The 15,504-nt window shown below is 53.8% G+C and overlaps 9 protein-coding genes across 9 annotated transcripts; 5 read left to right on the top strand and 4 right to left on the bottom strand.

Annotated features, from left to right (window-relative positions):
- Positions 1-254: 254 nt before the first annotated feature.
- IAQ61_009705 (uncharacterized protein) lies at positions 255-1,649 on the top strand (the record flags this gene model as incomplete). The annotated part of the gene is made up of 1 exon (XM_066098497.1): positions 255-1,649. The coding sequence occupies one exon, from the start codon at positions 255-257 to the stop codon at positions 1,647-1,649; it is 1,395 nt and encodes a 464-aa protein (XP_065951656.1).
- Positions 1,650-2,031: 382 nt separating this feature from the next.
- On the bottom strand, positions 2,032-3,090 carry IAQ61_009704 (uncharacterized protein; the record flags this gene model as incomplete). Its single annotated transcript, XM_003837847.2, has 2 exons — positions 2,032-2,181; positions 2,233-3,090. 2 exons carry the CDS (start codon positions 3,088-3,090, stop codon positions 2,032-2,034), a joined length of 1,008 nt encoding a protein of 335 aa, XP_003837895.2.
- A 456-nt stretch (positions 3,091-3,546) lies between these two features.
- Positions 3,547-3,744, bottom strand: IAQ61_009703 (uncharacterized protein; the record flags this gene model as incomplete). The annotated part of the gene is made up of 1 exon (XM_066098496.1): positions 3,547-3,744. The coding sequence occupies one exon, from the start codon at positions 3,742-3,744 to the stop codon at positions 3,547-3,549; it is 198 nt and encodes a 65-aa protein (XP_065951655.1).
- A 114-nt stretch (positions 3,745-3,858) lies between these two features.
- IAQ61_009702 (uncharacterized protein) lies at positions 3,859-4,674 on the bottom strand (the record flags this gene model as incomplete). The annotated part of the gene is made up of 1 exon (XM_003837848.2): positions 3,859-4,674. One exon carries the CDS (start codon positions 4,672-4,674, stop codon positions 3,859-3,861), a length of 816 nt encoding a protein of 271 aa, XP_003837896.2.
- Positions 4,675-4,795: 121 nt separating this feature from the next.
- On the top strand, positions 4,796-5,911 carry IAQ61_009701 (uncharacterized protein; the record flags this gene model as incomplete). Its single annotated transcript, XM_066098495.1, has 1 exon — positions 4,796-5,911. One exon carries the CDS (start codon positions 4,796-4,798, stop codon positions 5,909-5,911), a length of 1,116 nt encoding a protein of 371 aa, XP_065951654.1.
- Positions 5,912-6,136: 225 nt separating this feature from the next.
- IAQ61_009700 (uncharacterized protein) lies at positions 6,137-10,283 on the bottom strand. Its single transcript, XM_066098494.1, has 2 exons — positions 8,207-10,283; positions 6,137-8,155 (listed from the first exon to the last, which is right to left on the bottom strand). Exons 1-2 carry the CDS (start codon positions 9,314-9,316, stop codon positions 7,061-7,063), a joined length of 2,205 nt encoding a protein of 734 aa, XP_065951653.1. The 5' UTR covers positions 9,317-10,283; the 3' UTR covers positions 6,137-7,060.
- A 613-nt stretch (positions 10,284-10,896) lies between these two features.
- IAQ61_009699 (uncharacterized protein) lies at positions 10,897-11,622 on the top strand (the record flags this gene model as incomplete). The annotated part of the gene is made up of 5 exons (XM_003837850.2): positions 10,897-11,111; positions 11,169-11,195; positions 11,251-11,280; positions 11,343-11,433; positions 11,493-11,622. The coding sequence occupies exons 1-5, from the start codon at positions 11,045-11,047 to the stop codon at positions 11,620-11,622; spliced, it is 345 nt and encodes a 114-aa protein (XP_003837898.1). The 5' UTR covers positions 10,897-11,044.
- A 390-nt stretch (positions 11,623-12,012) lies between these two features.
- On the top strand, positions 12,013-13,497 carry IAQ61_009698 (uncharacterized protein; the record flags this gene model as incomplete). The annotated part of the gene is made up of 1 exon (XM_003837851.2): positions 12,013-13,497. One exon carries the CDS (start codon positions 12,013-12,015, stop codon positions 13,495-13,497), a length of 1,485 nt encoding a protein of 494 aa, XP_003837899.1.
- A 617-nt stretch (positions 13,498-14,114) lies between these two features.
- On the top strand, positions 14,115-14,987 carry IAQ61_009697 (uncharacterized protein; the record flags this gene model as incomplete). The annotated part of the gene is made up of 1 exon (XM_003837852.1): positions 14,115-14,987. The coding sequence occupies one exon, from the start codon at positions 14,115-14,117 to the stop codon at positions 14,985-14,987; it is 873 nt and encodes a 290-aa protein (XP_003837900.1).
- Between the last annotated feature and the right edge of the window lie 517 nt (positions 14,988-15,504).

The following is a 15,504-nucleotide window of genomic DNA, read 5'->3' as shown; positions in this document are numbered from 1 at the left end:
GGCTTATTCACGAGGGATTTGGTTGAGGGGAAATTCTTGTGTCTGCTTGTTGCTTGTGAAGAAAGGGCTGATCTAGGGGAAGGTTGGCTATTGGTTTGAGGGGGATAGTGGGATAGTAGTATACGAGGGCGAGATTTGACGAAGAGGTACGGCAATTTGCCAGTTTACGATACCATCCTGTTGGCCAAACCGCCTTCGGACGACTCAAAGCAATCAAAATTTTGACACCACCAAGAGACAAGAGCACCACCAGTATGCCAGCCGTCTCCAGTGCCCCTACCCCGGGCCTCTACTCCTTCCGCGACTTCACCCCAGCCCTCACCCAACACAGCATTCTCACCTGCCGTGAGCGCCTCCCCTCCACCCTCTTGATTCAGAACATGATCGCATTCTCCACCTACCTCCTCACCATTGAAAACCGCAGCAACTTCTTCGGCCCACGCAGCAACTCCTCCTACTCCCCGAGTCTGCGCGTACTTCACGCCCGTCTGATCAACGGCTACATTGCGCCCTCGCCTCTGCCGTCGCAATTCCTAACGCCAGCCCACACGGACCTGAGCACGCACGCCAACGTCTTTTCGGGCAAAGTTCATGAGCGTCCTCTCGCCGACTTCCAGGACCTGTACTACGCGCTGCTGGCACGCATTCGGGAGATGCAAAAGCGCATGTCAGACCATGTGCGCAGCGGCTTCAGCACACGGGACACCCTGCTCTTCCCGTCTGGTCCCACGTTGGCAAATCTCCATGACATGTTGTTATCACGCTGGGAGCTGCTAAACAACGCAGCAGCCGGCAAGGCAATGGACGAGGCGGTCCGGGAGGCACGGATCCAATGTATTCAAGAGGAGATTGTGGTGCTAGTTGAAAGCAACCTGATGAGCGGTGATGAGGCCGAGTTGCAGATTATGCAGCTGAGGGAGAAGAATGTGTATGAGGCGCAGCCTGGGCTAGAGTGGACACCTGAGTGGGATCCTGCACTTGTGAATGCGAAGCTGGCGGAGAAGTATAGGAATGTATTTGAGGAGTGTAGGAAGATGGACAAGAAGGAGGGAGGAAGAGGGAAGTTGTTGCAGAGGAAGAAGACCGAGTTTGGCGGCACACTGGCCGAAGAAGAGGCTGCTGCTGCTCCTGTCGAGCAGGCTGTTCGACGTGGTATCAATGGACCTGAGATTGAGGTTATCGAGACTAGTGTCGAGGATGGGCCCATCAAGGGAGGGTTGAATGTCGAACGTCACGAGCAAGAGTGGATGTGGCAAGTCGAGCAGATGCAACACCCAGCTTTCCGCCCTGACTTCAATGTCGAATCCCAGGAAGAGCAAGACCTAGCACTGATGCATGCAGACGAGTCGCATATCCGTGACGTCGAGAGTAATGCGACCGTCCAGGACATCGACCTCATTGGGCAGTTTGAAGTTGGTCAGCCTATCCAGCAGCACTCTCACCAGCAAATGCAGCCCGAGAGTCCCGCCGTCGCTGCCTGTCAAGAGGAAAATGAATGCGATCTGGAGCGCACCGGCTGGCGCAATGAGGTGGAAGGCCGACGTCAACGCGTGTCCCGATACACCTCTTTTCTTCGCAGCCTTCGCAGCGTCCATGCTCCCTCCAGCAATGACGATGGTCTGCACTCTGATTCTCATGACCCGTACTGAATGTCTGCACGATGGAGCGCACAGCATGAATAGGTTCCAAAGATTCTGAGGTTGACGTGAACGAAGCACTATTGCGAAGTAATCTCAGCGATACACTGTGGCTGTCCACCATAAGAAGATGCAAACGAAGAATGAGGTCCAAGGAGAAGATGCGAACGAAGTATGAGGTGCGATGAGGAGATACAAACGAAAGACGAGATCCAGGGTCCAAGCTGGCGTGCAGAAGAGGTGATCAGTGACTGAGGTAGAATCTGGACCGGCCGGTGGAAAGAAGGATAGGTACCTGACAACTCTCATCGCGATACCCCGATGCAGCAATAGCCAAATAATAAAAACCTCTCTCACAAAGTCTATGCCACATCTTGTCTTCCCAGTGACCCGCTCAGAGATAATCCGGGTCGACCTCAATAGCCGAATCGTGCGGGTCATCGACGTGTTTCGGTGGTATGAGGTAGGGTATGTGCCAGACTTGTTGGTTCCAGTGTTCGACAACACCGTCGCCCTGAGCATGGCAGCCTTGAATGTTGAGACTCTGATGTACAAGTTAGCATTGATAGCACGATTTCATTGTAGAGCCACGCACTTGCAAACCCGTCAGTCCACTAATAGCCTCTAGACTTTTCTCTTCGATTAAGAATCCGCAGTGCGCCACATGCAACCGTTGCAATGTCGAGCGGCCTTCCCACTCATGTCCTAGGAAGACCCAGACGTCTTTGTCGATGAACCTGCAGCCACCAAGCCAAATCTCCTCGCAATAGCGACTATGTTCAAGCAGCTTTCTCAGTTGCGCAGTGGTCAAATCTGCGTTCTGTATCTTGAATCTTCGAAGACGAGGTTTCCAGACCGCACCAAGTCCAAGAAGATCCCAGGCTTTATTCTGCTCCTTCTTTTCCAGTGCTATAGAGCTTCGAGGCACTGATCGGGCATACAGGTCATCCTCAACCTTGATCGACAGGTCTCGTAGTGCAAACAGCGTCGAGATGACTTCCGCGATTGGCGTTGTAAGCGTCCATAGTGAGAGGTCCAATGTGCGCAGCATAACCGCATGCCTCGTTACTACGCTGACCAGGAGTGCGTTGTGGAACTGCAGGAGCACACCATAGTCGTATGTACTGGCATCTGGTATGCGTATGCAGTTTCTCTGTTCACAATAGTCATTGGCTGCACGACCGCAAATTGGTTTGATCGCCAGGTTCAGGGTATGGAGATTCGAGTTGGCGAGGGTGCGAGCAAGTCGAGACGTTTGAGAAAATCTAAGTAGAGCTTGAACAGGCAATGACTCGAGTATCTGAGATAGCAGCTCCGGAGGTAGGTCTAGGAGAGAACGGGTCATGGTGACTGAGGGTGTTTGTATTGCCTGCATTTTGATGTGAGAGCTTAACTCTTGTTTGTGGAGAAATCGACGCAGGCAACCACTGATATTTTTTTTGTTCCTGCACATGATTCGTTCTTGGTGCCCGCGGATTGTTTTGAAGAGACGACCCTAATATTTGGCGTTTATATCCTCCTCTACCTTGTCTGTTGCTGCTGTTGACGATACTCACACTTGAAGCTACTCAGTGGCTAATGATAGCCTACACAACTGCGCCTTATGAGATATAGAGCAATTCAACTCTGACTACCGTAAGAGGACCGGATTTACCACCCAAAGAGGGCGCGCATTACTCAAGTTCCTATTCGAGGACCCGTCACCTTACGAGGCGTAGCTTGGCGTTCTTCGATAAGGATTAGGTAGGGAGGGCAGTCCTGACCCAAGGCTGAAAGCGCACCTTTGTATAATATTGGTGGACCTGGATGAGGGCATCTTATGGATTCCAGACTATGTTTAGACCCGCCCATGTTTGCTCGAACATGTGGTGATGATCAGCTTGAATATCATCCCTGCTCTTCCTGCCATCTAATCGCTGCGGTGGCTTGTGATGTAGATAGATGCTTGTGAAAGGTTGACATGATATTTTTCCATGTCCATTTCGGTCGCCGGATGTGTCAGTTCTAGAGGCTGCCATGTTGCGCTCCGTGGCTCCGTCAGCCGCATGTGCGTCCATGTTGAGGGCTCGTGCGACATTGGTCTTGTGACATGCTCTTCGATGTTCATGCGATGGGATGTACTGATACTGCGGGGCGTATGACAGCCACGATCAGACCTTGGGCTGTGTCATGCGAAAGAGGCGGTCGCTGAAGGTGATGGACTGGTGCGTGAGATGCGGATTCATGCTGTCAGCAAATCCTCCACCTCTGCCTCTTCCACCATTTCAATGTATTCCACACCATGTAGTCGCTCGCCGATCTCACGCACGAATTCTTTGCCCACTGCACCGACGTCTCCGTTTTCGATCCCTTGTTTGCGGAAATTCGTCGTTCTCTTTCCTTCTAAACCGCAGGCCACAATCCTGTCAAGCCACCACAGATCGGTATTCACATTAAGGCCAACGCCATGACTTGTTACGTTCCTTCTCATATGCACTCCTATCGCTGCAATCTTATCATCGGGAGACGTCCACACGCCTGTATGCTCCGTAGTCATAGTCTTGATACCGTACATGGCACATGTAGCAATCAGGCTCTTCTCCAATAAGCAAACATATGTTCGCGGGGTAAGTTTGTGCGTGCGCAAATCGAGAATGGGGTATGCGACGAGCTGGCCAGGCCCATGGAACGTGGTCTGGCCTCCTCTCAGGGCTTCTACGAACTCGGCACGCCCATTTGCGCAGAGGAACTCTTGTTGCTCAGCTGATACCGTTCCCACCTCTCTTCTTCCACAGGTGTAGACGGGGCTGAATTGGGCTGTTATGATGTGTGGTGCAGGCGCAGGTGCATTCGAAGGTGGCTTCGAGGCGAGGAAACGTGCAACGAGTCGTTCCTGGATGCGAGCAGCGATTGAATAAGGGACGATCCCCGGGAGGTGAATGTGGCGGAGCGCCGGGGTTACAAGACTAGTCATTGTTGTCATAACCTGCAAACGCCCAGGTGGTGAATCGGGGATTTGATATTGGAGACCTGGTTCAGAGAGAGCTAACATCGTCATCACGTCCTAGTTACGTACGGTATCGATAAGCCAAATTTTGGGCCGGCGCGACGCGACCGCTGCCTTTGAATATATCCCAAGCCCTTACACAAACACGACACAACTCAGCCTAACAGTCACCATGGCAGGCCAGAAACGAACACGCAGCGGTCACCCCAAGGCCCCCAAAAACACCTCTTCAGATCCAGACACGCCCATGACCAACGCAACACCACCCTACGCGCAGCCTCTCCCTCTCCCAACCTCGAGCAAAACAACCGACACTCCAAACGCCTCAACTCTCTCCCCTCCGACGAAATCGCAACAAAAAGAACAAGAACAAGAACAAGAACAAGAACAAGAACAAGAACAAGAACAAGAACAAGAACAAGAACAAGAACAAGAACAAGAACAAGAACAAGAACAAGAACAAGAACAAGAACAAGAACAAGAACAAGAACAAGAACAAGAACAAGAACAAGAACAAGAACAAGACCAAGAACAAGAACAAGAACAAGAACAAGAACAAGAACAAGAACAAGAACAAGAACAAGAACAAGAACAAGAACAAGAACAAGAACAAGAACAAGAACAAGAACAAGAACAAGAACAAGAACAAGAACAAGAACAAGAACAAGAACAAGAACAAGAACAACACCAACACCAACACCAACACCAAAAACAACAGCAGCAAAAACAACACCACCACCCCAAACTACCCAAACTCCCCAAACTCCCCCCCACCGCCACCCTCTCCAAACGCCCCCTCCTCCACCCCCCCCTCCCAAGCCCCTTCGCCTCATCCTCCAGCCCAAAAATAATCTACATCACGGCGTCCACACCCTACATCCCCTGTCTCAAGCGCGTACGCAACCTCCTCGCCGAAATCACACGGCGCGCAACACAAGCCTCTGGGGCGGCGGCGCGCATGCAGCGACACAGCGGCAGCGGCGCGGCCGACGCGAATGGGCGGCTCGAGGCACAGGCTGTGGAGCGCGATATGGCGGGTGCGATGCGGGGACGGGGGAGTGCGGGGAGGGAGTTGGTTTATCTCAAGGCGACGGGGAGGGCGATTGTGCGGGCGTTGGAGGTTGGGGTATTTTTTCAGGGAGAGGGTGGGCTGAGGGTTAGGGTGGAGATGGGGAGTGTGAGGGCGGTGGATGATGTGGAGGTTGTGGGGGGGGAGGGTGAAGAAGAAGTGCCGGAGACGAGGATTAGGACGTTGAGTGCTGTGACTGTTTGTATTGGGATGAAGTAGGTGGGTGGGGAGACTGCAGGCAAAGGCCAGAGCCTCCATATTTGTATAGTTAAGATACCCGACTGTTTGCCAGTCAACCCATCTACATGTCCAAATCACATGCACACCACATAACACGGATCAGAATCAGTTCAAGATACAAGGTGAAATATATATCATTGAAAGTTCCTCCACACCACCCCAACCACCCAAAACCGCACATCTCATCTCCCTCCCCCCGCCAAACCCCATCCAAGCAGTACCCTCCTCCTCCAACTCTAATCTCATGCCACGCCATCCCTCAACCCCCTGCCTAATCCTACCCCTCAACCGCCAAAAAAAATCCCAAGGAAAGAAAGAAAACCCCTCTTCACCCCTCCGATCATATCATCTAACAAAGGAAATCCCCTCCTGAAAAGGAGTCGCTGCATAATACAATGAATGAATCTGCACCCCCGAACCTTCAATAAAAAGTTCCCTTGCATGTCAATAGGCTCTTCATCCCCGGCTAGAGACACACACATACAGGAGAGAGAGAGAGAGAGACAGAGACAGAGAGAAGACTTTCCCAAGTTGTAAGATCCAAAAAACGCCGGATTGTGAGCTGTGAATTGTGCAAGGGAAGTTAAAACCAAACAGTGGGAAAAAAAGTGTGGAAGAACGCTCAGGGAGAACATGTGCGCTGGCCAGGATTCGCGAATTATGATGGTGGCTGAGCTGGGCCGTGAGAAACTATTGGTATATTACTGTTAGGGGACGAGTGGAGAGATGGTGTTTCGTGTATGGTAGGTTTGTCGTTGGTAGCGTTGATGCTGGGGGATGCTTTAATGTTGTCATTGCCTGGGTATAGAGCATAGTTCCTGCTGGGCAAGCCAGGGAACGGTGGTGGTGATTTGTGCCCTGTTCACTTTTGCCAAAGGAGCGACTCGTTGCTGCCGTTGCGGGCATCTGGTAGTCGAGTAGAGCTCCGAGTCGTGGTAGTCCAGATATCGTCGGCCAAAATGGGTTTGTGTTGTCGATTTCCAGGCGTGTAGAATTCGAGAAGCAGCAGTGCCCTTCTAGATCGTTCCCTTCTCCTATCCTTCCTTCTCTCCGCTCTTCTTATGCGTCTAAGAGGAAGCGCTAACCTGGCCCAATTCAATGGCGGACTTTGTGTCGGTCGCCACAATTTCAACGATCAGTCTTGGGATACTGATTCAGCATCGCCATAACAGCAACTCCGATAGCAACAACGGTAACGATGGCACCCACGGGGCCTCCGTGGTACAACAGGTTATGGTTGGATCGCTGTGTCACTAAGCCAATAGGAGCCTTGGAAGCGTGATTGGTGCCGTTTTGCTCTGCCGCATGGCCATTCTGTGTCGTGGCTGCTGGGGGTGGGGCCTCCGGGCCATCCTCCGGGCCATCCCCCTCTCTTATAATCGTGATCTCGCCTTCTTCGGTCTCGTCATCCTCGGAGCCGTCTGTGCCAACAGCCGTTCGTGCCCGTGCGCGCTCGCTGTCACTTCGCCTCCTCCGTCGAGCTTCCTTGCTTGCCGACCTGGCATTATCATTTCTGATCGCTTCAATCATATCTGCCAATGATTGCCGGTCGGCCTCTGCCGTTTCTGCTCGCTCGCGGTACCGCTCCATCTGCTGCTTCATTTCGTTCATTTCAGTCAACATAAGGTCCAGACGCTGCTGCAATCGAGCTGTGGCGTCCTCGGTATCGGTAGGTGATGCGACATCCTTCTGTGGCTCTGATGTCTTTTCCTGCTCGTCTTCTGTATCGGTCTTGTCGGCATTTCCATTAGCAAGCGCCTCCGCCGTTTCAGTCTGCTCTTTTGATGACTCCCGCTCCAAACGGCTAGCACGCTCTTCAGCTTCTTCTCTTGCCCGACGCTCCTCATTCAAAAGGCTCTCCAGATCGCGAAGACGCATGCCCTGTGTTTCAATTTCCTTCTTGGCACTGGCGAGAGCCTCGTTGAGTGAAGACAGCTGGGCATCGGATCGAACTGGAGATCCAGTCTTCGCACGTTCGGTATCCGACCTTCTCAGGGAAGTTGCAGCATCAGGCTTCTCTGGTAGAGGCTGTTGTGGTGGGGGTGCAGGAGGATCTGAGAATCTAGCCTTCATATTGATATCCTTGATGGGGGATATTCTGATAGGATTGACGGGCGAGGCTTTTAAGCCGTCCTTCTTTGGATCTGCAGCCAGTATGTTGTTTATGTATTGATGCGTCTGCTGGAGCTCCTGTGACTGCTGCTTTGCGGCTTTGATTTCGGCCTGAGCATGTTAGCCAAGTCGACTGTAGCGTGTCGAGCAGCATCGACTTACATTGAGCTTCTTCACGACCTGTTCCATAGTGACAGGCTGTAACCAGAAGTTGGGATGCCGTGGTTGTTGCATAGCGCTGGGATAATTCGGAGCAGCGCCTGGGCCTTGCAGGCGCTGGCCGTTGATCGAGCCTTGACTAGCAGTCCGACCACGCATGTTGGCCATTTGTTGTTGTCCACCTGGGCCCATCATGTTTGCTAGCTGGGGTCCTTCTAGCTCGCCAAAGTTGAGGTCCATCATGTCGTTGCTTGTCCGAGCATAGATGCCGGCATGCTCGACGCGAGCGGCGACCTTGTGGTGTACGATGGTTTTTTGGTCCTCACTCACAATGTCGATACCCAGCTCGAGCATGTCTTGTTCCCGGAGTTCGTGTGGGTCCGAGTCTCGGTTTTCCTGGGAGAGTCGCGCTCCGTTGACGAAGGTCCCGTTGGACGACTTGACGTCTCGTATCCAGATCTTGCCATTTCGGTCTGCCCATACTTCAGCATGTTGCCTGGAGAGAACCTTGGAGTCGAAATAGCCGTTGAGGGGGGTAGGTATTGTCTTGTTGTTGGTTTGGCGGCCGATGCGAAGGACATCGGGGAAGAAGGGGACGGTGATGGTCTTGCGTTCAAAAGTGCCGTTCATGGGGACCAGATGCAGGACGGCTGCACTCTCTTGTGCCTGTTGGCGTGGCGCCCCGTTCTGCTGCTGCGCGGGGACAGGGCCATTGTGTTGGGAGGGCACCATGGCCGAAGGGGCCTGCAGGGCGCTCATGGCGGAAGCTGCCGAGGAGCCGGTGCTTGCAGAAGCCACGGGCTGGGGGCGTGCAGTCGTGATTCCGGCAATGGGCTCAGTTTTGGTGGCCGGCCATAGTCCCTTTGGTGTTTTTGTTTTGCGTGCAGCCCAGGCGGCTGCTTCGGCGCTGTTTGGCGGCGCGGAAGCGGTGGTCTGAGATGACGAGGCCGATAGGGTGGACGTGCTCGATGCCTGTGACGAGAGAGATGAAGACGAGTTGGACCGTTTTGCGCTACGGGGCATGAAGATGGCAGCACCGTTGGGCACGCCCTCAGCGGTCCATGCCTGGCGATTGATGTTCTGGAAATTGACTGGGGGAGCGACGGCCGTCATTGGCGTGGCTGTGGGCGGGGGCGTGGACGTGGAGGACGTGGTGATGATGATGATGATGATGGTGATGCTAGTGCTAGTGCTAGTGATGGCAGCGGCGGCGGTGGTGGTGGTTTCGTGTTGGGTGTGAGGGAAGGAGCTGAGCGTGGTGGTCGTGTTGGTGGTGGCAGGCAGGTCGTGGTTGTTGTCTTGTCTTGAGCGTGGTCGCAGTAGTTCGTCTCAGGGTCCGGCCGTCACTTTTCTCGCACGCACCTCCCGTGTCCTTTTTCGTGCTCGGTTGGCGGCGCGACAGCAGCGGGTCAGTCAGCCTCCTCTTGGCTTGGGGGGGGGGGGGGCAGTCAAAAATAGCAGAGCGACCGGCGGCAGGCTCAGTCACACATGCGTGCGCGACAGGGTGCCCAATATTCGAGCGGGGGGCGGCGGGCTCGGGGGTCTCGAATTGCGCAAGTCGAGCGCCGGTCGGTCGTGTGCTTGTTGTTCGTGGGCGCCCCGTGCGACGACGTCAGGGCGATGCAAGTCTGGCGGGACAGCGAAGAAGCACAGCAGCAGCAACGGCAGGCAGTCAGCAGAGCCCCAGCAGTGAGGCTTCTGTGATGGGCGATAGGGGGGCCGCGAGCCGGGCACTGTATTGATGAGGGAGAGGGAGGGGGGGGGGGGGGGAAGGTGCAGGTGGTTGATTGACAGTGCGGGTGGCCCTAGGATTCGACAAAGTGGAGAGGCACCAAAGGGTGGTGGCAGTTGGGCCTTGTCCCAGGTGTCCCGTAAATGCGATGCGACACCGCTGACTGGCCAGAGGGGCGAGACAACAGGCGTGATATATCGGTCTAGAAGAGGGAGGGAGAGAAGAGAGAGGGCGTGCGTGTGTTTGTGGGACAAAATGCTTGCAACAGGTAATTAGAGCCACACACAGGGGCGGCTCGAGTCAAAACTGGGCGATGAACAATAACGCAACTATTTCGCTTCATTCCTGCGACAGCACTTGGGCACCACCTGTCCTAGCAAAGCAATGGATTGTTGACTGGATGGGCGCGGGCTCGGCTCACGTGACCCTAACCCCCAAGCGGCGCTACGTCAGAAAGTCCAGCGTGCGAAACAGCGAGGAAACTGGGCGTGGCAGCGAGTGTGGCCTGTGTCTCATTTCTTGACAAGTGTTGATACAAGGGTGGGCGTAGATATCGGTGCTTGCGGTCCAAGTATTAGGTATGGGGTATACCGTAGTACTCTACCTACCTGCTCTAGACATTGATGACTCTAATAGATGTTATTGTCCTTGTTCGAGATACTCTGTAGTATCATCATTGTTCCGGCGCACTAGGCAATGTCAGGGAGCTTGACGTGCTGCCTACTAGGTCCCTAGTCTTCATACTGGCGGCACCATGGCCGATGGACTCTGCATCCGTCATGTAGTCCCCCATAGACGTAGTAGTACCTACTTACATCTTGGACAGTGCCAGCCCGCGTGCCATAGGGACATGGGAATAGGTACACTACGTAGTGTTGCCAAGCTCGCCATGCACGAGCCGCGGCGGGCGGGCGGATCTAGGTCGTCCCTCGTCGAGAACTAGGTACCTAAGCCAAGGGTGGTGGGACAAAGTCCGTCTTGACGACGACGACGACGACGACGACGACCACCTAGCTATCCGAGCGAGCTGCTGTGAGGCCCGCCACACTTTTGCTCTGTCCATACTTTCTCACACCTCTGTCTGTACCTGTTGCAACTCAGTCGTCGCCATGCCCGTTCCCGTAGGATCGATGCCGCAAGGCGCACACGGCCGGGGCCCTTCAACTCTCGACAAATGTACGATGCGACCGTGGATGCACCCCATAATCCATATCAATGGCTAACAACATGTAGTGAAGATGGGTGGCATGATGGGCGGAGGTAGGTAGATGGCATATGTGACCCTGCAATCAACCTAGCCTGACCTCCTTTGCAGCTGTCGGTTTGATCATTGGCTTCATCTTCGGTACCTACAACCCAGCCCAGCCCGGCTCTCTTAGGAGGCGCATTCTGACCCTCGTGCCCTAGGCTTCACCAACATTGTTCGCTTCGGACCAGGACCTAACGGAATGCTACGAACACTGGGACAGTATATGATGGGATCAGCAGCCACCTTTGGGTATGGCCTGACTACCACTCACTACCTTGTGTCGTTCGCGCCCTCGCTGACTGTGATAGCTTCTTCATGGCCATTGGCACCACAATTCGAACCGATAGCTCGCCCATCATCACCGAAGCCTTCAACAAAATCAACAGGCGGCCGATTGCTCTGCAGCGGCAGTTTCCGCGATCCACACGCGACCAGTAGACGGAAACATGTATACTGCGGGTGAAAGTAAAGCAGCCGAAGCCCCAGAGGGTATAAAGCATGTACGACATATCATGGGACGACTATCACGGTGGCATGAAATCTACACATAGCTGGAGCCACCTGTGTATGTCTCATTGATCGTTTGTGCCTCCCCGCACAGACGAGCAAACGGGCTTCACGGGTGCTCAATCAACAAAAATTGTCTCAATCAAGGGTCACTCACAAAACATCCTGACACAAACTACCACAACTCCTCCGCCTGGTATCCCACTCGTTGTCTCGCGCTCATTCTCTTGCTTCACTTTTCTGCTCATCCTGTGCGCTCGTCGTCAGTTACGTCTTCGCACACTGCCCCCTCGCATCACAGTACCCTATCCGAGATTGAACATGTCTGATTCACCGGGTATCAACAACAATCGCCATGGCAGCGTCGCTGTAGTCGGTTTGGGTTCCGACATAGCAAAATCTGGACGCCACGACGACGCGTCCGAGAATAGCAACGAGGCGCAAGAGTGTAGTGTCCAAGCTGAAAATCGTAGAAAGTACCGCAATGATGGCCCCCCTCGAACCACATCCAGCGCTGCGTTAGATAGTGAGCCCAACCTTTCGCAAGCTCGGCTCAGCGGCAATCGCAAAGGCCTTCGTATTCGAGTGAAGCCAGAGAGTACGAGTGCGAAAAGCGGCAAGCAATGGGGTAACTTGGTACCACCTGCATCCTTTTCTGGAGAACAAGACGAAAACGCTGGGCATGACGATGAAGATGCAGTCCGCCGCGCTATCCAACTGTCGCTGGCCGATCAGTTTGCCCCAACTTCACCTGGGCGCCCGAACTCGCCTGTAGACGAGTCTGATTTCCAGAACAATGTCACTATCATCAAGCCACTCCCCTTGTTCGGATCTGAAAAAGCATTGGCATCAAATTCCATGGCACCACAAGCTTTTCTCGATAACCTCATCCCTAGCATGAATGACATAGTAGAAAGGCTGGAAAAATGTGCAGAGAAGAATCGCGCTGTAAACCTTTGGGAGCTGGCAAGTCATGTCAAAAAGTGGGAGCAAACCCTTACTGCAGTCGGTTATAGCATCGAAGCGGCTGAGCGTCGTCGATGGGAGGATTTGCAGATGCACGTTCAATTGGACAGCGAGATACAAGAGAAACACGACATGGAAATGGCTAGAGTGACTCAAGGGTGGCAAGAAAAGTTGAATGACCGCGCATCGATGTGGATGAGGACAATGGAAGAACTGGATGAGCATCATAGGATCCAATTTGAGCAGCAACATGAGCTATGTAGGAAAAAGCTGGAAGAACAGAAGCAGATGTACGAAAGGGAGATTGCGCTGCAAACCGTCGAGACAGCAAGTCATGATGCCAAATCTGGACTTGGAGGCAGGCCACGCTCTGCCAGGGCCCTATCGCCCTCCCCAACAGTTATTATGCGCCGCCAGACGGACATCACTGGACCCTACATTGAGCTCACAGATAGCGAGTGCGAGAATGACACATCTCAGGTAGCCCCAAACACTCCTCACCAGCTTGGACATGACCTCGACACGCTACAGCCTATTGCACGGGGCCAAACATCCGGCGATGGAGCCAATAGCCAGACTTCCCCAGAAGGAGTTTCGGACATCAAGCACACATGCAATGCTCACAGCCATCGACACAGGAAGAGGTCGGCGCGAGTTCCAGCTTCTGGCATCCAAGGCGAAACACGAAAAAATAGGCATAATCGGTCAACGGGCAGTGAGGACTCTGGAGGAGTCGACCTGCGCACTTCACGTTCACCTGAGAAGCGCAAACGAGACATGGAACACACGGAGGTGGCGGTGGAGAGGAGCTGGTCGCCCAAGAAGACAAAGAGCAAGTAATGTGTTTCAAGGGGGGAGGGTTATTTCATTTGATTTTTTCTGCTGTGTATAACACAAGGTATATTCCAATCTGGCAGACCTGAGACGATAGCTTGGAAGGTGGAACGATGGGAGTCTTCAATGTTGAATGGCAAACAATGAGTTGTCTTCTACACTTCATCTCAAAGTTCAATATTTCTTGTCTTTGTATGCTTGGCCTCATTAGCACACCTGGCTTTTCGACATGAGACGACGCTTTGTACATACATGCTGCGTTGGGGAGACTGAACATCTGAACAGTAGTACTAGCGCGATACCTTGTTTTGTGGGGCGATCAATCGGGACTAGCGGCTTGGCTGAGGTCAATGCAGCTTGCAGTCTCACTCAATGCGCCGCGTCCCCTCGAGGACAATCATTGTTTCTATCGCAGCTGCAGCCTTTGTCGATCCCCATCGCGCATCACCACGCTTCTGAAACTGCGCTTCTCGCGCTCTGAACGGATACTAACCATTTCATCTACTGCAGGAATCTCCTAGATACTCGGAGCCTACTTCGCATCGTGAACGCGCCCCTGTTCGCGTCACCACCAAAGTCTCTCAACAGCTTCCACCCGCTTCGCCCCGCAGGCGCACGCAGAGATGCCAGAATACACCAAAATGAAGAACGCCGAACTGGAGGCCCTCCTCAAGGAGCGTGGCCTGCCTCATACCGGAAAGAAGGCCGAAATGGTCGAGCGCTTGCAAAAGGACGATGACGACAAGACCAACTCGAAGCCTGCTGCTAGCAACGAGGATGAGATTGACTGGGACGATGAGGTTGACGAAGATGATGCTGCTGCCGCTCCGGTCGCCGCAGACGCGCTTAAAGAAGGGGTAGTCACCACCAACGAAGAGACCATCGCCAACGCTGGGGGTGAAGGTCAGCCGACAAACCCGCAAGCCGTTCCCAACCAAGTCGCCGACATTGACCCTGCAGCCACGGATGATCTCTCTGTTCAACCACCTGCAGAAGGCGCAGCTGAGGCCACCACTGAAACCAAGCCAGAAGAGTCCAAAGAGCCTGTCCCCGACTATTCGAGAGGGCTCGCGGCCACCAACCTTGACGAGGAGATTGAGAAGCGCAAGAAGCGGGCCCTCAAATTCGGCACCAAGATCGAAAACGACGAAGGTCTCAAGAAGCTCGAGCGCGCCAAGAAGTTTGGTGAGGTTGGTCCCCCTCAAGGCCTCGATGAAGCTCTCCCAGAGCGCAACCGCAAGCGAGGCCGTGAGGGTGGTGACCAAGCTGGCGGCAACAAGCGTCGTGACGGAGTTGGTCGTGACCAAGATGGTCGAGGCGGCGGCCGTGGAGGACGGGGTGGACGCGACCGTCGTGACAACAGGGACCGCAAGGGCCGTGACAACCGCAGGAATGAGAACACGTCTGGCGGGGGTCAAGGCACAAGCTGGATGAGCGAGAAGGATCGGGCAGCTGCAGAGGCACGGAGAGCCAAGTTCGCAAAGCCAGCTGCTTGAGTGCATAGCACATGGCGACTTTGCCTCTCTGATCTTCCTTATTCACGGCGTCACGGGGGTACATAACTGGAACGATCGGACTGCAAATTGATCGCGCCAGAGCATAGAGCTAGCGCAGTGAGAGCTTCGCAGACCGGGAAGATACCTGTATACCGTTGCTACAGGCCCTTTTTGATCATAGCGCCGGGCGAATTGCGATGGTTGTCAAGTCGTTCAGGATACATCAAATTCGAAGAAATTACACCAGCACCCGATTGCATCCATATCCTGCCTCTGTGCCATCCTGCAAAACCCAGACTATCGGAGCGTACATGGGTTCCTCGCTGTTCTTCTTACAGACGAAAGCGCGCTACGTCTCACTGTGATGTTACCATTGCACGGTCTTGTACGCTCCTCACCGTTGCTATTATGCTCTACCCTCTGCCACCTCGCGGCATCTAGCCAGACTAACATAACAAGAGATGTTGAAAGCAAATGATGTGGAAACCGCAGTGGCGCAAAACTATCCCATTTGGCG

The sequence above is a fragment of the Plenodomus lingam genome (assembly GCF_022343315.1).
Source record: "Plenodomus lingam strain CAN1 chromosome Unknown contig_6, whole genome shotgun sequence".
Classification (NCBI taxonomy): Eukaryota; Fungi; Ascomycota; class Dothideomycetes; order Pleosporales; family Leptosphaeriaceae; genus Plenodomus; species Plenodomus lingam.
Note: the sequence above shows the minus strand (reverse complement) of the source record. Positions and strands in the feature narration are given on the sequence as shown.